The sequence below is a fragment of the Trachurus japonicus genome, chromosome 22 (assembly GCF_045865225.1).
Source record: "Trachurus japonicus isolate A0001 chromosome 22, Traja_1.0".
Lineage (NCBI taxonomy): Eukaryota > Metazoa > Chordata > Actinopteri > Carangiformes > Carangidae > Trachurus > Trachurus japonicus.
The window spans coordinates 18,887,855-18,908,155 of NC_140928.1; the positions used below are offsets into that span (position 1 = coordinate 18,887,855).

Consider the following 20,301-nt stretch of genomic DNA (forward strand, 5'->3'; position numbering starts at 1 on the left):
AGAAATATAATGTCTGTTGTTATGTCTATGTGTTTGCTGCTCCCCCAGCTGAGCTTTCAGGTGAAGGTGGGGGTGATGTACTGCCGAGCCGGCCAGAGCACAGAGGAGGAGATGTACAACAACGAGACGGCTGGCCCCGCCCTGGAAGAGTTCCTCCAACTGCTGGGGGAGAAGGTTCGACTGAAGGGCTTCACCAAGTACAGAGCCCAGCTGGACACTAAAAGTAAAAAAACCCAAACACTCTTTTAACACACATTTTGTGTTTTTTATACTCAGGCTTTGATGCCTTTCTGTTGCAATTCATTCAATAGGGGTTCTCAACTAGTCTCACTCTGGGACCCACATTTTCCCATGGTCATTAAGTCACGACCCACTTTTATAGAATTCAAACCAAGATTTTTTTTTTTTAAAGCCTTTAAAAACTCGTTTTGCTCTTTACTGAGCAAAGTGCATTTCAGAGCACATGAATGAAACTGAGGAGGACCATGACAACTGCATGTAGGGAAGTGAATAAAAAAATATCAAACTGCACAAAATGGAGACCCTTCTAATGCATCTCTGCATTCTGTGCATATTCACAAAAGTGAATAAATATCAAATTGCACAAAATAAAGACCCACAAAACAAAACAAGATTCACTGCATTCAGGCCACATTAAAGCAGATATCATCGGCACGGCCGTTTCGGCTAATGCTGTGTTCAAGGCAGGCTTTTGAAACCGTAAGTTACCGCTTCAAGTCACAACTACGACTTGGTAGCGTTCCAGGTAACCCGTAGCTCGTGTTTTTACCGTCCTGTTGTCTGTGAAAGTTCCCTATAACGGCCACTCGTAACTTCCGACCCGTGAACTCGTACCAGATCGAACTGGTATGACTTCACAGGAAGGAAAAACACAAAGTACGAGTTTCCTTGAACGCACCATGAGTTAGCAGCCCCCGCCCTTGTCAGGCATCAATTGGTCCTCGTGCTACGTCACCACATTCACGCGCATCCCTTGGCTGCACACACAGCCCTTCATGCCGTTCTCTCCCCTCATTGGATAACACTTGTATCCCACAAGGAAAATTTTCTCCTCGGGTTACAGCAGAGCAGAGTGGCGGAGAGACTCGTGTTTAGGCTGAAATACTTCATGTAAGTGATTGCTGACGGAAAATAGGACTATTTAGGACTTATATTAACAAAAACATTCCACTGATATCTGCTTTAATGAGAAACTGATATCTTTGCATTCAGAGCAAATAATAAGAAAGTGAGGAGGAGCATTACGACTGCATGTGTTCACGTGACGCGTGCCTTTCAATATAAGTTATTTTTCAAAATAAAAGACATGTCCAACATCAGATGTGCATTAAATATTATTTACTTTTTTGACCAGCTGTCCGCGACCCATCCAGAACGGGTCTGTGACCCACTTTTGGGTCCCGACCCACCAGTTGAGAACCACTGCCTTATCACATATGAGAATGTAGATGTAAGGCCTCTCCCGCTTTAATGGTAGTTCTGCTGTGAATCGGTTTCACTTTTCACAGTTTTTATTCCTTCTTTATTTAGCCTGTTTCACACATGACACTTGACAGAGTTAAACGGTTCATTGAGCATTGGTTTTGTCATCTTATCCATGCTCACAATGACCCATTATTCCCTAGATGTTTGGGTGAAACTGCATCCTGTCTTGTGAAGAAAGCACTGAGCGCAGATTACACATGTGAGAGAGATGGATGGCAGTCATTGTACCACAGGCCTCAACACTGTATCGTTATTTTTCCCGCAGCGGATTCCACAGGCACTCACTCCCTGTACACTTCATTCAAGGACTATGAGATCATGTTCCATGTGTCGACTCTGCTGCCTTACACACCCAACAACAAGCAACAGGTAAAGACAGAGAACAGGCTTTTGTGCCATACAATTAGCCTTGTATTAGGAAATGGAAAACTTGCCAAAGGAAACCATGAAGGTATAGAATAGAGGAATGCATGACATGACTTGTAGCTCAGCTATCAGATTTGATCAGATTTGATCACCATCCAACTTTAATTTTAAAGAATCTTTTCACTGTCTTCAGATGTTAGGGTTAGGTTTTGTAATGCACCACATGACTGCCATGTCTTTGCTTTCAGAATCAGTTCCCTGCACTGCTCTAATTAAAATGTTGTTTTGCTAGTTGCTGAGGAAACGCCACATCGGGAACGACATCGTGACCATCGTGTTCCAGGAGCCCGGTGCTCATCCTTTCACCCCCAAGACTATCCGCTCTCACTTCCAGCATGTCTTTATCATCGTCCGGGTGCACAACCCCTGCTCTGACAACACGTGCTACAGGTGGGTTGTGCTGCGCTGAGTGGGATGTAATGAGTAACCTATAGAACTTGGAGGCATACAGTGAATCTATAAGGACAACCATGTTTTTTTTCTTCTTCCACACACATTAGCTGTGTGGTTTGTTTTTTTGACCAAACACACTTGCAAAGGTTTTAACTTCCTGTCTCAGTGCTCCCTTAAAAGCTCCACACTGCTCAGAGTTGTTTTCATGCAGGGAGCTAGCATTAAGACAAAAGCATTGACTGCGAGGCATAGGTCAAACATAAAAGCCTGCTACATGACCACCATCCAGTGTTTCCTGAGCTTGTGTGTTTGTGTCAACTGCGTCGTGTAGAAGTATACAGTAAATTTGTCTGATTATGATCAAACAGAGGCAATTGGCCCTGCAGTAGCTGTCCGATTGATGAGAGATCTCCTCCTCTTCTCCTCCACTGGCTGATTCTTGGCCTCGTGATGATCCGGGTTCACATTTGTGCATCACTACCCTACCACGCACACACTGTCTCTGCTGTGCGTAGTGCGTACATACACAGACATTACGCACACATAGTTGCTCCCTCTCACTCTCGTGCTCCTGTTTCTCCTTTTACCTCTTTCTCACGCTCACTTGCACAAAGTTACGTACACATGCATACACTTTTTTTCTCCTGGCACACTAATTCACTCAAAGGCTCACTCATCACACACTCACACAATACAAGCCAACCCCATCCCTCCTCCCCCCCCTCCCTCCGCTTCTTGTCCGCCTCCTCATCCTCTCCCAGCCTGCCACTTTGCCTTTGGGCAGCATGAGCCGGAGTGGTCTGAAGGAGTTAGCGCCATGCACACAAAGTGCTCTCTTCACCCGGACATGCATGTGAGCGGGGAGAATTGTTGAGAGCAGAGTCCCTCAGAGCTCATAGAGTCCACCTTGGGAGAGGACGGGTGAGGCCAGCCTTCTGTCTCTCAGCTCACACCCGCCTCAAATTTGGGCTAATTTATTTTGAGCCCGTCTTTACTCTAGGCAAGCTCCTTTTTTTTCTGACCAGCCACTCCATCCCATTGAAGAGTGGTCGCCGTCTTCCAGCTTGCTTTTAGCCTGAAGGGTACATCTTCTGGTCTATCGTCTGGGAAAAGGAGAATGAAGAAGGGGAGAAATGCTGGTTCTCCTGGTTTGCCTTGTGGATGAACCGGAGAGGCGCGAGACACAGAATCCTTGAGGACAATCCCAGCTACCCCACCCAGAGCCACTCACACATTCCCAGCCTTTGGCTTCTTCTCATATTCCGTGGATTGAGGTACCATATGTCAAGACTTCACTCCTGACACTCCTGTCACAAGTCTTTCCCTGGATGCTTTTCCCTGGTGGTTTAGAAACAATTCTGGGACAAGAGAACTGGAGCAGCTATAAGGATTTTTCACTCCATACTGAGTGTTGGATTGTAGCTACAGAAGAAGAATTGAGTTTGCATTGACCTAGCAAATCCTTTTGCCGCCTTGTATTGATTCCCACAAACATTTGGGATATTTTGCGGCAGTACTCCGAAGATCATGATTTTTTTCGGGTGAAACCAGGAGGTATGTTTATGTTTGTGGCTGTGTGTTATGGTGTGTTGCCTTGTTAACACAATGCAGAGCAGCTGATGATGATCACAAGTCACCCATTTGAAAACAAACACACACACACCCACGTCACACACACACACACCCACCCTTGCTTAAAAGAGGTGCTTTGATTTTTCATATGACTCTTAATATCTTGCGTAAGACTATTTCAGTAATGCACTGTCTTTACTTCTCTAAACTCTATTAATAAAGTGTATGTTGTGATTTGATGAGTCATCCAGTTATTAATAGCCCGTTGTTGCCTGCTGCTGAGATTTGGATAATGCTCAGGTCATATTGAGCCAGGCCGGAGCATTAGAGGAGTAAGTGGCCCGGGGCCAGCGGGGTGCTAATCTGCTGCTTTCAACCGCTGCCTCAAAGTCACACAGGGCCAACCAGGCAGATTGCATAACTAGATCTTTGTTTGGGAAAAGTAGGCTGTTTGTGCTTGCTAGCTCGAGACGCAGCACTGCCTCTCCATACCATGATGTAGCAGAGAGTGGCAGGATGTCAGTGCTGGGAACTAGCTTGTCAGCCATGATTGGATGTATAGTATTTATGTGCCGAGTGTAGTCAGGCATGGTTTGCAACATTTCAGCTACAGGCGATTGCAGTGTTATCTGTGTAATGGACTGGATGGAGACTTGTCAGGACTGTCACATCAGCTTATCCAAGGCCAGTTTTCTGTTTTCACATGCTTGTGGGCTTTTATTATATATGGTCCTTACTACAGTATATGTATATACCGTCTATATCACCCTCAAACCACTATACATAAGCAGACATCTTTTCACAACTGGTGAAGTAATACTAAATAGCCTGTGTTGAAAAACACAATTTTCTCAGTTTCTTCTCCAATTGAGGACATTTTCTCTGGATCAGCAGGTGAGAGGCAGCCTTACCTGCACCTGTTAACTAATGCAGAGTAATGCAACTCCAGTACAGTCATTGTGTGCAAATGCAATAGGAGCAGCAGAGGGTAACAAGAGGAGAGCCTTGCCCTTCGGAATTTTAACGCCCTCCTTTATACTCACAAGTGAAACAGGTCAAAGGCAACAATACCTCGGGGAAACCATATAAAGATGTCTCCACTATTCGTTTTTTACGAGCCCATGTGCCGTCCCTTCAACACCAGACTTTTTCCTTGTTCATGGTAGTAGGACCATGCACATCTGTTTTATATATCAGAGTATGATTTAGTTATTTCATATTATATAGAGTTGGATTTCTGTTGTTGATATGTGATTTGTAACAATATAACTTCTATGTTTATTTTGTATCATTTTATTAGGAAATAAAACAGCACTTTAATTCAAAGACACATTAAAACTAGTGAAATAAATTCCAGAAGTAATGACATCAAACGCCTCTCATCTTCTTCTCCCCCTGCAGTGTGGCTGTTACTCGTTCCCAGGACGTTCCCTCCTTCGGCCCCCCTATCCCCAAGGGTGTGACCTTCCCCAAGTCCACTGTCTTCCGGGACTTCCTGTTGGCCAAAGTCATCAACGCTGAGAACGCTGCCCACAAGTCAGATAAGTTTGGTGCTATGGCAACGCGCACACGGCAGGAGTACTTGCGGGACTTGGCGGAGCGTCATGTGACCAGCACTCCAGTGGAACCCACGGGGAAGTTCCCCTTCATCTCTCTAGCACACAAACGGAGGGAGAAGGTGCGTCCGTACAGCGGGGCGGAGCTACGGAGTCTGGGGGCCGTGACCTGGCAGGTGCATGCTGAAGATCAGGTAGCCGGTGCTGAACGCGAGTGCCTATTGGCCATTTCCAATGACTTCATTATCCTGTTGGATCAGGAGGCCAAAGCGGTCGTGTTTAACTGTGCAACACGTGATGTGATTGGTTGGTCAACGGGGAGCCCCGCCTCCATGAAGATCTACTACGAGCGTGGCGAGAGTGTGTCTCTGCGCTCCATCAATAACAACACCGAAGACTTTGGAGAGGTCGTCAAAAGATTGGAGGTCAGTTGGGGTCCGCTACTGTCTACGAAAACACACATCTCATTAACACACACCATCTGCTGAAGCTCAGAGAGGTCACACTGAGCTAGCCACCCTGTGTCCGACAAACAGCTTTAATGAACATACTCACATGAGTCCTTTTACTTTGGAACCCCTTTAATGTGTTTTTACTTTTATCATCATACCTATATTTGATCCAGTCATTGGAAAGCTTATCAAAATCAGATTACAATGACTAAAACAGGTGTGTCCTGGTTGCCACTGAACAGGACAGAAAGCGTTGTGTGGAGTCCCATGTAGGGATGTAGGGACGATTATAGATTTTCTTGGTATGATTATTGTCAGAGAAATAATCATGGTATTATGACTGTCACAATTATTATGCATTAATTAATTTTACAACACTATGAATATGTAAAAATCAAATATAGTCAAAATAAAATTACATTACAAGTTACATACGCAAAATATTTTAAGTATCTATTCATATAGGACCAATTATTAAATGTTTGAATTATTTCAGTGATTATTTGTCATCTATACCAAATATTTAAGTTTATTAGAATCTTTTTTAATATTACAAATGACATGCTAACATTTAAATTCCTACCAATTCAATGTTAATTTTTTTTTCATTCTGTGCAACTTGCGCTGATCTGCTGATACGTTCCGACATAGTCTTTTTTGGAAAGTGACTGCATTGAAGAATGTTTACGATTAATTAATTGTGACATTTAATACCGCCATTAATTGTGCAAACAAGTGATCGTGGCATCCGAAGTCCCATGGTCAAGAGGGTGAGGGCGCACTTTGGCCTCTGGCCACTACCCTGACAATAGTAGTATGAAAAAAAATATATTACTGATGTTATTATAGCAACATAAGGGCGTAGCCTCAAATTATACAGTCACCAAAAAGCCACAGCTGTTTGTTGACTCTATGATTACAAGTCCTGCTAAGCATAATACATAGTCATTTGGTGATATGATATCATTACTGAGGTTTTTGACGCGGTGTAGGTAACGCAGTGTTTTTTTGGTGCGGCACTTAAATCGCTCCTCTGACAGATGGAGTGTTTCTCGTCAGAGGTAAACAAAATAAGAAAAAAGTGCTACTAGTGCTGGCACATGCTTTTCTTTGGAAAGCAGGAATGTGAGTGAAGTGTTTTCCAAGGCCTTTGTTGTGGGCGTCGTGACTCTCATCAGAACAGAAGGTAACTGGAGCTCAGCCTCCTGTTGTGATTCACTTCTGGGCTTCACTAACCACTATTTACTTCTCAGTTAACTTCCCACAGCCAAGGGGAAAGACGAGTGTCTAAAGATGTTCCGACTATTTTAGAAGAAAGTACTTGTATTCATGGTATGTGATTGAAACATGTGCCTCAACCTGTGTAGTGTTAGAGTGGAGGCCGGTGTTTTAGTTCACCTGGAACAGATTCTGAGAGTTTTAGTATTTTGTAATTTTTTCATCATGCATTTCTTCTTTTCCTCCGCCCCTCACTCTGTCTATTCTTTAGCTGTTGACCAAGGGCAGCCAGACCACGGAGATGACCCTGCGTCGTAATGCTCTGGGCCAGCTGGGCTTTCATGTTAATTTTGAGGGCATCGTAGCGGAGGTGGAGCCCTACGGTTACGCCTGGCAGGCTGGGCTCAGACAGGGCAGCCGCCTGGTGGAGATTTGCAAGGTGTCGGTGGCCTCTCTGTCTCACGAGCAGATGATCGACCTGCTCCGGACCTCTGTCACTGTGAAGGTGGTCATCATTCCTCCACATGAAGACTCTACGCCACGCAGGTAGAGTGAACATACAGTAGAGGATCTATAGAAAGCAAGAGAGAGCGCAGTTGAAGCAGCAGTTTGTAGCTTTCTGTGTAATATTCTGACTGTGAGTGCTTCATGTGCCAACAGAGGCTGCTCAGAAATCTACCACATGCCACTGGTGGACTATAAAAACCACAAAGAGGGTATGCCCTACGAGTTAAAGTTCCCTTTCCGCCCCACCAACAACAACACCAAGTGGCCACGCACCTCATCCAGCCCTCAAACACGCACTGCTGGCACTGGGGGAACCCTGATCAAGGCTCCGCCCTCGGACTTCAGCGACCGCAGCTCTGCCGCGATGCCTCGAAGTGTGTCCAGCGACGGCCGGCCCCTCAACCCCAAAAGGTCACAAAATAAATATGGTGCTGTCATCATGAAACTGGCGGAACTCAAAACTGTCTAGCGCCGGTATTTTGTCTAATCACATCCATGTGTGCCCTCACAGATATTCCCCAGGAAACGACAACTACGCTCTGGCCTGCTCCATCGTGATGGGTCGCACTCTGCACAACACAAATTCCCCCTCCAGCCTCCCCTACACAGACACAAGCAGCTCCAGCCACTGGAGGCAGAAGTCTATGCCCGATGGGTACGTTTTTCTGTTCCCTGATATTACAGAGTAGGGGTGGGCCAAAAAATCGATTCACATAAGAATCACAATTCTCATTTAATACGATTCAGAATCGATATAAAATGTCCCAAAATCGATTTTAAAAAATAAAAAAAATGAAACAAATCTGCCGGCTGTCGGCCTCTGTTTCCTTAGAATTTAAAAGGCAGCATGTTTAACTGCACAATTTTTTTAATAAAGAGGTACTTTTAATTTTGTTACTTAAGCAATATGTGATATTGCTTTTATGCAACAGTTTCAACAATTCCATCTAAGCATGGATAAATGTTTAAAATTCAATAAATGTGAAAAAGACACTTGAGTCATTCTGTCTTGCAAAGCAGACTGGAGTAGACCATGAGGATCCTTAGACTGAAGCAGAAATCATTATCGAATCGAAATTATTATTATTATCGAAATTATCGAATTATCGAAGAATCGAATTGTGAGAAAGTAAAAGATTCCCACCCCTATTACAGAGGGTTACATACTGTACACTAGATTGCTCTCACTGCCCTAACTGTCAGCATCGGTGACCTTCCTCATCTCCCCCTCTAGATTTAATAACAACAACTGCCAGTCCCCTGTCCCGTCTGCGCGGCAGCTACCAGGTGACGGGGTCAACGGGGTCAAAGTCTCTAACGCTGGTGTTGGATGGTCTCGGACTGGGGAGGGTGAAGCAGCCAGCAGACTGGGGGATAAAACCAGTGCAGGTAAGAGGAACTCTTGTGTCTTTTGTTACTGCATGCTGTCTCTTCTCCACAGACCTTATTACCCAGCTGTTTTTGCCTCCTACAGACACTGTGGTTTCCAAGGTGGTGATTCCTCGACTGCAGCCGGCAGAGCAGAGCAGCCACATGTCTCCCAACAAAAGCTCAAAGGTGAGCTGGAATCAACAAGCACCACATGAAATGACTTCCTTTGTGAGAGCTACAATTTGTGTACGAACGAGGCGGCACCGGGGGGGGGGGTGTACACCTGCTTATCACCACGGTGACATGTGCAATCATGAGCTCTTCACGTCAATCAAGCGATACAGAAGAGGAACCCTGAATATTTACAGGAAGAGATTTAAGTTGGAGAATAATCCTTTGACTACATATCTGTCAACAGGTGGATGCTCCATATTCTTCCAGCCAGTCAAGTAGCAACACGCTCTCCAGCAACGCCTCCAGCTCCGCCCACAGCGACGAGAAATGGTACGAAGTCGGCTCGCGCTCGGGAGTGCGAAGTGATCTGGAGCTGAATGGCTACCTTCAGGGCGCCTCCACTGACAGCGGCATCGACGCCACCTCCTTCACCGCCACCCAAAGCAGCACCGCTTCCTCCATCGGCGCCTTCAGGGGCAAAGACAAGATCCCATGGCAGGACGAGCCAGCAGGCAGCCAGAGGGCCGGCGACGCCTCGCCCCCCACGCCAGACTCCCTTGTCCCGGCGAAGAGCCCGTCAGCGAAGAGCCCGTCATCCTTTCCACCGGTACCGGACAGCGGCTCCTACAGCCTGAGCGACGCCGCCTCCCACTCCAGGTGCGCTGCTGTTCTGTTAGCGTCAGCTGTGTTGGGAGCAGAGGAATTTCTGCCTCTGCATCAATGTTTCATTAAAGAGACAGTGATTCATTGTAGTCTAGATATATCCTGTACCGTACTGGATGGAAAACTCCAAAGCTCTGCGGTTTGGCATCAACAAAGGAAGAATGGAACAACTGTGTGTGTCTGTGTGAGTGTCCCATGTGAGTGTGTGTGTGTCTGGGTTTTTTTTTCTTTTGCATTTGTATGTGCCTCCATCTCCCGGTATCCATGATAGAAAGTCAGTGCTTGAAGTTCCTAGAAATGCAGACTGTGAGCTCAGCACCGTTCCCTCTCTTCTAAACCACACTTCCTTTTGAATCAGCTGAAGCTGAACTCCCTTTCTTCTTCACGCAGACAGAAATAACTCTGCTCCACCTGTACACTAGAAGCTTCGTTTTATAGCATGTGCACGCACACAAACACAGGCACATGCACTCAGACACACGCACATGCACTCAGACACAAAACTTGGCATTTGAAAGTTTTAACTTTTATTCTATGGAGAAATGCTATTTGAAGCTTCTGGAAATTAACCACAAGGACATTCTGCCTTATTATTTATTTATGAATTCATCACTTGATCATATCTGCTGGTGTAGAGGATATACTGTAGTGATGGGACAAGTTTACCAATGTGTTTCAGAGAATATGAAAGTTGTGCTTTTGGAAAAACCAGCGAAACTATTTTGAGAATTTGGATGAGAAATTTATTTTGAGACGAATTAAAGTTTTTGATACTTCATCAAACATAAGAACTTAATCAAAACAAAATGAAGTCATTAAGCTGGCGAATGAGAAGTACCGTCTGTGACGCCTTTCAATGTTGTGTCTCCAGCACACTAAGTTCTGGCCACTCAGGGAGTCCGATGGGTCAGGGCAGCAGCTCCATGTCACCACAGGACGAAGCAGGTGCTGCAGCCACTTCCCCCACGTCCCACAACGCCCAGTCTCCAGGCTCCAAGAGCTTCTACCCCCGTCAGGGAGCCACCTCCAAGTACCTGATTGGCTGGAGAAAACCTGGGGGAACCGTTAACTCTGTAGACTTTGGCAGCACTCGGAAGTAAGATGTTGTTTGTTTGTTTTTTTAAACTCAACATCCGTGAATTAAAATCTCTATCTCATGCAGTGGTGAATGTTGTGAAAACATAGCCATTCAGTATAGAAATGCATCTTGCCATTTGTGTTGTTGATGTGGAACAGAACAGGGAAAAAGGGAATATTCTGTGACGTTTTGTCCCAGTGACTCAGTGGCCAGCTCATGTCGGTTCTGTTTTAAATGTGGTCAACACTGCCACCATGTGGTGTGACTGGGTTTTGAGGCTTTCTGTGTGGCTGCCAGGAGGCGATAAAACATCTTTTGTTTCTTTTCATCCATTTAAGGCAACATATGTCTTTCTGTTTGGGTCAAAGGGTGAACACATTGTTTGTGGTTGATGACTACCGCGGTTTTCACGCCCCACAGCTGCACAATTAACCACAGTTATCCTGGTGAAGCAATTAAGTGATTACATGTCATGATAAGGGCATGACACAGGAGCAGCTACCATTACTCATCATTCACAAATTTTCCCAACGGGCTACTATGTCTTTTCTTTGCCTCTAGATTTTTGTAAATACTGTGTGTTACTCAAACAGAAGAGACATCTCTCTTGATTGTGATTTTGCTCTTTATCTCCAGACGGCACCAGAGTGACGGTCTTCTGGGTGGTCAGCCACAGCTCAGGGCCAACCTGCGGGGGTCCCAGTCACCCCAGCGGCACACTGCCAAGTCCAGCCTGGAGGAAGACTTAAAGAAGCTCATCACACTTGACAGCCCTCCACCCACTACAACTGAAGAGAAGGTACACTGTCTGTGCTGATGCTTGTAGCTCAGTAATATAGTACAGTGAGTCCTGACCACGGACAGTTTCCAGGAGCTGTGGAAAAAAAAAAAAAACATGGAAACAAAAAGAAAGAGTCTGCAACACCATATTGCTCCAGTGCAAAATATTTATTGAATCATGACGTTTCGAGCTGCAAGCTCTTCTTCAGATGTTAAGAGTATCATAGAGACAGACGCCATATTTAAAAGTCACGTCATACTCACACACCTGCTATGCATCAGCTTCAATCAGTAAACAATCATCCATTAACACTGATTGTGCAGCAGTTACTCGTACACATATTAAACATAGTACACAGAGTGGTATGTAGAAAATATCATTAATACAAAAATATATACATCTAATATGCGTTTCTGTAGGAGTTCAGGCTGTGTAGGCCGTCATAGCACATAGACCAACAAATTAGAGGCGCTTGTCTTTAAATATAGAAATATAAAAAGGAAATAATGCTATATGTTCAAGTGGAGGGTACAGTATTGATACACATAACATGATCATCAGCAATGGAACAAAAAACACCAATATGCTGAGGTCATGAGACACATGTCAATAAAACACATCAAAAAGAGAACTGGTCCGAGGAGAACATATCAAACCAAGCAGCTGCTCAGTAGACATCCCCGAATGACATCTCATACTCATCTCAAAAAACATCTAAAAAAAAATCTCACAGAGAAAACATAACACATATGTCTCTCAGAACATCTAGCAAAGAATCTCATAGAAAATCTCACAGAGAGACTCACACGTATTAAAGTACCATCTCTTATATGTCATATTTCAAATGTACAGTAGCAGAAATGAGCAGCAATGAACAGAAAAAAAACAGACACACAAAAAACCCAATGAATATGTAAAGTAAATAGCCCAAATATGATTACAAATTGGAGCAATTCAGATCCTAATAAACAACAAGTTGTTATTTAAAAGCAAATCTTCCATATCATTTGCATAATTTCTTACAAGTCACTTGTTGTCTTGTGTTTTCAGCCGTTGTTTCCTGGCCCGCCGCCCAGTCGCCGGTCCCTCCAGAGAACTCTGTCAGATGAGAGTATCTACAGCGGGCAGAGGGAGCCATCCTCCAGTGGCCAACGTGACACGCCCACTGACCTTCTGTTCAGCTGCTCCACCATGCCACGCTCACCCACCACACGCCACGGACCAAGCCGGCGAGCCTCGCACAAATCCCTGGGTAGTATTTGACTCTTATAATTCTCATTTTTAAAATGTTTACAGTTGATCACAGAGGAGGAGTGATACATATTTTGTTGGTGTTCATGACAAACATTATGTAGAATTAAGTAGAATAATGTGTTTCAGTTAGATGTTTGTGATATCAGTCTGAAAAAAGAGAAGTTTTGAAGCTGAAATATTAACAAGCTCTATTTTGAATGTAGCATTCCCTTTGACTCTAAAGTTTCCCAGTTTTTCTGTCATGGGGGAACGGATACAAATGCTGTGCAGAGTGTTTTACTTTCCCAATTCTCTTTCCCAGGAGACTTGTCAGCCCCAGAGAGCTCGGAGTTGGAGCTGGAGAGGAAGAGGCAGCAGCTGCAGGACCCTGTCCTCATGCCCCTGCCTGACGCTGGGGCAGATGGTCCCCTGGACTGGGCCCACCTGGTCGATGCTGCCAAGGCATTTGAGGGTAAGCACACATTGTTTTCATTTCCTCTCTAGAGCATTAATCGGAAGTGAAGATAAATTACTGATGTTGCTTCTCTCTGAATGGGATGGCAGAGAAACCAACCTGTTTGCAATCGCCAGTTCGCCATTAGAGGGCAGTGTTTCTCTGCATTTCTTCTCTCCAGGTCTAATCATATGTCCTTAAACTGTTTCCTATTCAGAACAGAGGTTGGTCTTCCTGGCAGCCCAGGAGGAGAGCTCCATGGCTGAAAATGCAACAGCCAGCAGCCCCCAGCAGGCTGAGCCTCAGGCAGCCCCCCTCAGACAACCCTCGCCAGGGTAAGAGGCCTCGGGTCATCTCCTTAGCCAAGTGTTTGTTTTAATCCACCGGTGTCCAGTTCTCTGCCATGGTAGACCCAGCAGTTATCCCTCCAATCAGACTCTACTGCAGCTCAGAACACTCAGTAGCCCTCTGCTTCTTTTGACCACATCTAAAAATCTGTATAAATGAACATTAGTAGTCATTGGACGGATTGATAACATGTTAGATATCAAGAGTTTCCCTCCACTGTCCCAGTGTTTTACTCTGTTGTCTTTGTCCCTTTTCACAGAGAGACTCCAGCCTGTCTGATGGGGAAGGTCAGTCAGCTGGAGTCAATGGTAAAGGCGCTGCAGGAAGACCTGAAGAAGGTGTGTTATGCTTCAGATTTACAGATTTAACCCTCCTGTTGTTATGTTATGTTCCCTTCTTCCTTCCTTCCTTCCTTCCTTCCTTCCTTCCTTCCTTCCTTCCTTCCTTCCTTCCTTCCTTCCTTCCTTCCTTCCTTCCTTCCTTCCTTCCTTCCTTCCTTTTCCCTTCATCCTTCCTTCCTTCCTTCTTTCCCTTCGTCCTTCCTTCTTTGACCCAGGAGGACAACAGGAGGGTTAATCCTTTCACACCATTAAAGAATATCACCAATGTAATTTCCTTGCCAAAAAATCAGTCAAATTAAAATCAAAGAATATCACAAATAAAAGAGGCGTAACATGATTAACAAACATTCATATTTAGAGTAAGAAACTGTCATACATGTTATTTATTGTTGCTGTGTTCTAGATTTTATTAAGTGTAATCAGTTTGTGGGGTGGAGAAAAAACAAAAATGAGAAACATCACATTTCAGATCAGATCACTCACTCTGTTTGGTATCTCCTGGTTACATCAGTAATCACGAGATGCTCATTTCAAAATAAAGTTAAGATCGCTAAGACTGTCTGTGTGTGTGTGTGTGTGTGTGTGTGTGTGTGTGTGTGTGTGTGTGTGTGTGTGTGTGTGTGTGTGTGTGTGTGTGATCAGGAGAAGGATGCCAAGGCGTCACTGCAAGCCCAGATCCAGAACTTGCGAGAGGACAACCAGCGTCTCCTGGAGGAGTCCTACAGCGCCTCAGCCAAGCTCAAGAAGTTCACAGAGTGGGTCTTCAACACCATCGACATGAACTGATGCACACAGCTGTTGACTGCTCTGTATTAGGAGTTTGACCACTATGACACTTGGTTGTTCAGTGCCACACACACACACACACACACACACACACACACACACACACACACACACACACTGTGGTCCTTCAAGGATCATCCAAAAAATGTTAATGAAGACTCACAACATGAACTGTTTTCTCTTGGGCTTTTTCCAAACCAGTGCCACCATGGACTCACATGCCATCCTCCTTCAGCCTTGTGGATCTGTGGTATGATTAGAGTGAAAGACAAAGAATTGTTTCAAGAAAGGACAGAGGAATACAGAGAAAGAGCAGTGGTGTAGCAGTTCTGATCAGCATGCACTCCCCTCCTAACATGGTATGATGCAATCAAATGAATTGTTGGTATCCCTGCATGTCAGAGAGAGCGAGATGTTCAAACTAACCTAAAGGGATTTCAAGTTACTGTCCCCATTTAGCTGCCCAGCTAACCTAATTACAAGTGAACAGATTTCCAATTAAAAAAGCTCCAATGCAATTTAAAATGTGTTCAGTCCATGCAAGAGATGGTGAAAATAGCCCCGTATCCCCTTGAGAAAGCTTGACACTTCACTCCAAGAATTAAGTGACAATGTGTTGTAAATGAACTGCTGCTTACATATTCTCCAGTTTTCACCGTTCAGTGGTAACAGCGCTGATTATTTGTTTTCATTACTAACCAAAAGAAAAGAAGCTACATGAGATGAGACACTATGCTTTTATGTTAGCAGCGTGCCGTGGGTACATGTAGGTAGACACAGACATAGAGACCCTTGGCATATCACACACTGTAAACACTGTAAGGTCAAGTGCCTGTCTGTATCGCCTATGTAACAAGACTGTACAAGTGTATCAAATGTATGAAAGCTAGAGGGTTAAAAGCAAGTATAGCTTGTACAGGACTACTGGTCATGAGAAAAAAAAGAAAAGATTATATATTGTAAAAACTAAATAATATTGGTGCCATAAATATGAAAATTTACAGTTCAATGTCACTTATTCAGATTATTGTAAATATACAATGTTAACAGGTATTTTCTCACTACTTCCCTTGGTATGATGCTGTATGTAAAGAGTATTTATGACAAAGATGATGGCCAGTTTAACAAAAACAGCAGTTAGAGAGATCTGCATGTACTTATAATGACCAGTCCCTTTTTATTTAGGAACAAAAAACAAATGTTCCCAGAGACAAAGGCAGACGTTTGATCCAAAATATTAATTAATCATAATATTATTATGTTATTGATTTTATTTTTTTTAATGTAGGCTACAGCCTTTGCTGCTGCAGTGATTTGACAGGCAGTGCCACCTAGTGTTGACAACATGTAAAATGCTACATGGAATTGACCCCCTCCTCAATCTATAGCATGTTAAATGGCCTCAATCTGATCCTTAACTCTCTCAATTGATTAAATCGGTACTGTTCAATATTTGATTACATAGTAAGATATTGTGTATATCCCGAAATTCCAGCTACAGGTTTCTGTAGTGTTGTAAATCTGCTTGTAAGCCCAACCTGAATTTGGTCTGTACGTGACCAGACAAAGTCATTATGTAAACCTCATACTGTACCTGTTTCCTTTTGTACTAAGATACTGTGCAACTGTATATAAGGAGAATTTGATATTCATCAGAATTTGCACCTTCATTCTTATTTTTTAAGATTATTTTTTATGTATTTCTGCTTTACTGGCTTGGATATGGCGGAAAGTGACAGGAGCAATATGAAAGATAAACAGGGAATAAGACAAGGACAGACACCATGAGCCGGACTCAGACGAAAAGAGTCCCAGGCCCCTAGCACAGCAGATCGTCCCTGCACCCTCATTCTTAACATGTGTGACAGCATGTGATTCTGTTTCCATTGAGCTGTGATGTGTACAAATGTTTATATCTATTAAAGATATTTTGTTGAATTACACCTTGCCTTGCTGACTGACTGGCCTTTTGGTGTGGCGTTTTCGCGTCAGATACGATGAGCCTTCAGCACACTGTTAATATTGACTTTACAGAAAGACAAAATGAGACAGAAACAGTAAAGTAATACTTAGGCCATCTGAGGTGGCTGCAAGAGTAAATGGATACCTGTCAGTGGCCTGGCAGGAGGTGGCTGCCTGCTGTTGTATTGTGATTAACAGAGTGGTGCTGTTTTTCCACTTAGACGTGATTACACAAGGCATTCTTCCTGACAGAGATGAGCTTGGATGGGACAGATTGATGGATGAGGATAGCCCAGGAGACGCCAGGGTGAAGACATGGACAATTATGGTTCCATAAAATGACTCCAGTGTGATTTCTTGCAGAGTTTTGATTACTGCAGCCTATTGCAAAACTTGTGGTTATTTATTAGATTAAAGCACATTTTCTTTTCTTTTTAAAAAAAACATGCACATTATGGTGTTGGTTGCTGGATTTTTTTTCCTTTTGTCTCTTTATACTGTAATGTGATTCCAAGAGCCGGGAGACAAATCTACCATCCTAGATCTGTGCAGAAATGCATTTCTGAGGGTGAAGCTACTGAGGCTTCAGCAGTCTGAGTTAGATAAATCGAGTGGGTGTCTCAATTGGATCCTTTTTAGAGCAAAATTCACTCTGTTTTCACAATCTTTACTTGATGAGCTGCAGCAGAGGGCAGGTAGCAGGCGAGGATGAGGCCTTGTGGACAGAAACTAGAGCAGGCTATTGGACAAACCTAAATACTGACAGGATCGCCAAATACATAATTGATACCTGTGGCTTATTTCATGTCAGTCTAATATTGCCACACTGTTAGCATGACTACAAAGACCACTGAATAAAACACCAGTTTAATTCAACTGACTGTGGGACCCTCATCAGCTTTAACTTCACACCGTGGATTTTTGTCCTTCGTCTCCAATCCTGTAATTGCATCAGGTCTTCACAGCCAGTGAGCGCAACTGTGAACTTCTCCTTTAAATAATTTCACACCTGTTCTGTCTCTCTGCTGCACGTCCACATGTTCAGATGCAACATCAGCCTCACTGCATGTGATCGCTCCTGCTGATGAATACACAACAACGCCTCCTCACCCGCTTTACATGCAGGCTGGATCTCAGTGGTGCTGTGTGTGTGTGTGTGTGTGTGTGTGTGTGGTCGTGTAGTGTTGCTCTCTGGCCGTGGCGTGGCTGTGAACAGGCTGTTCAATAATTTAGCATTAATGCAGATTATAGCAGGGCCGCCCCCCCTTAAAGCAGATTAGAGAAGTCCCTGTCTGCCTGCCTGTCACCTTGTTAACGATGGCACTCCTTAATGCCGGAGCAGCTCATGGGACGGGGAAATATGCTGATTGCAGGTCACGACAGTCAGTGTGGGTCATGTGTGTGGTATGTTGTAATCGGGGGGGGAGGGGTGGTTATGTCATATAACTATGTGGTATATGTATAGAGAGGTAGCTGTATGGTTAATAGCAGCATTCTAATTATTGGTGGTAGGAAGGAATCGGATATAACATACGGTCCCTTTCCTGCAGAAATTGGAGAAATGTGTGGGGTAAGCACCATAGGCCAAAGAAAGGTTTCACACTGTAATAGGCACGCCACTCACCCGGTTGTTTCCCTTGGTAACCATATTTACTGAGAGCAGCATTTTTGAGTTGTTCACATTTTTCCTTTTTTTATTGAGGTTCAAATAACACCAATGTTTTCCTCTGCATATAATTAGTGTAGAACCACACATCTTTAAAAAAAAAAATAGCAGGTGAGTTTTTCAAATTTTAATCTGCCTTTTGCCAGATTGTACTCTTATTAAAGGGATAGTTCAACCAAAATTCAAATTTCTACTATCTACTCACCCTCATGTCGACTAAGGGCTGGGAGAATTTTCAGAGTCCTCCGTGCCTTCTCGGAGTTACGGGGGGAGTCCGCGCAGCAGTATTTGTCCATATAATGGTTGTGAATGGTGCTCACTTTTCTTCGTCCAAAAAGACACACCAAAAAACATCCAAATACCTCTATACTGCTCGTCTGTAATGTCCCTCTTGTATTGAAGCCCTAACATGAGAAATTGTTCCGAAAAAATTAAATAAGTCTATATTTTAAGCATGTTTGTAGCGGAAGCTCCCAGTCTCTCAGTTCACTGCTCTTCCTGTGTCACCGGCGGAACAATTTCTCATGTTGGGGTTTCAGTACAAGAGGGACATTACAGACGAGCAGCATGGAGGTATTTGGATGTTTTTTGGTGTGTCTTTTTGGACCAAGAAAAGTGAGCACCATTCACAACCATTATATGGACAAATACTGCTGCGCGGACCCCCCCGTAACTCAGAGAAGGCACGGAGGACTCTGAAAATTCTCACACCTCTTAGTCGACATGAGGGTGAGTAGATAATGAGTGAAATTTGAATTTTGGGTGAACTATCCCTTTAATGAGAACTGGGCTTTCTACTGTTCTGCTTGAATATAGTATATATATATGTATACACACAGTATACTGTATGTATGTATGTATATTTAAGGTTTTATTCTTTCTTGTCCAAGGAGAATATTTGTATTACCTCAAAAGCAATGAAAAATGGGGGTCTCACAGAGTCCAAATCCTCCACTTAGATACCCTGCTGGAGGAGAGAAGAAACGCACAGCGAGGAGAAGCAAGCAAGATACTTCTTTGAGAACTGGTGAACTGGTTCTGTCAGCACAACATATGTATGTGTATGAGTATGTGTGTATGTATGTATGTGTGTGTGTTCACTCTGCATGCATGCATTCACAAATTGGCCATGCCATGTATTTCTGGAGTATCTTCCTCGGGGGCTTTTGGGATCTCATTTATTGCAGGAAAAAAGGTTCATTCGTTCGGGTTGCCATTTAAGCTTGAATGATTCCAGAGTTTCCGTGAAGAGAGAAGAAGGAGGAGAACGTAGACATGCGAGAGTGGAATATCTGCAGACGGAGACACAAGGGCACGTTTGCCAACCTCCAGTGCAACTCATGGAATTTGGTGGTAAATGTTAAAAGATATAAGCTGCAGAAATACAAACAGAAGTTGATGGGGGGAGAAATGTCTAACTTTGGATCACAGCCTGCGAGCAACGAGCAACCGCTTGCATATAAGCTTTGAATGGAAACTGCAAAGCATCATCTCTAAAGCTTGCTCGCTGAAAGGGGGGCGATGTCTAGGATACACATCTGTAGTCTACGTTTGTGTGTGTTCAGTAGCAGTAACGTGTTTTTAAATTAGCATCTCCATATCCTTCTGATGAAATGTTTCTTATTTTCAGCATCAGTGGGCGCTGCTGCAGTGTGTATCTCTCTCTGTCCTCCTTTCCTCTTCACTGTGCATCCCCTGCTCTCTCTATTTCTATCTCTCTCTCGCACACACAAACACACATACACCCTCTCTCTGCCTGTCTTTCTCCTCCCTCTATTTTCCTCTTTATATTCTCCCTAATTCCTTCATCCCTC

At 43.9% G+C, this 20,301-nt stretch overlaps 1 protein-coding gene across 1 annotated transcript in view; it reads left to right on the plus strand.

The window, feature by feature from the left end:
- LOC146963913 (signal-induced proliferation-associated 1-like protein 1) overlaps positions 1–14,937 on the plus strand; it is a 36,373-nt gene extending 21,436 nt beyond the window's left edge. The window contains exons 5-21 of the mRNA XM_085768542.1: positions 49–223; positions 1,772–1,875; positions 2,165–2,322; positions 5,299–5,878; positions 7,395–7,669; positions 7,784–8,041; positions 8,142–8,285; positions 8,865–9,019; positions 9,105–9,187; positions 9,420–9,832; positions 10,710–10,934; positions 11,553–11,715; positions 12,748–12,949; positions 13,253–13,402; positions 13,602–13,719; positions 13,992–14,070; positions 14,716–14,937. Coding sequence (XP_085624668.1) covers positions 49–223; positions 1,772–1,875; positions 2,165–2,322; positions 5,299–5,878; positions 7,395–7,669; positions 7,784–8,041; positions 8,142–8,285; positions 8,865–9,019; positions 9,105–9,187; positions 9,420–9,832; positions 10,710–10,934; positions 11,553–11,715; positions 12,748–12,949; positions 13,253–13,402; positions 13,602–13,719; positions 13,992–14,070; positions 14,716–14,859 — 3,426 coding nt within the window. The 3' untranslated portion in view covers positions 14,860–14,937. The remainder of the gene's footprint in view (positions 1–48; positions 224–1,771; positions 1,876–2,164; positions 2,323–5,298; positions 5,879–7,394; positions 7,670–7,783; positions 8,042–8,141; positions 8,286–8,864; positions 9,020–9,104; positions 9,188–9,419; positions 9,833–10,709; positions 10,935–11,552; positions 11,716–12,747; positions 12,950–13,252; positions 13,403–13,601; positions 13,720–13,991; positions 14,071–14,715) is intronic.
- Positions 14,938–20,301: the final 5,364 nt, after the last annotated feature.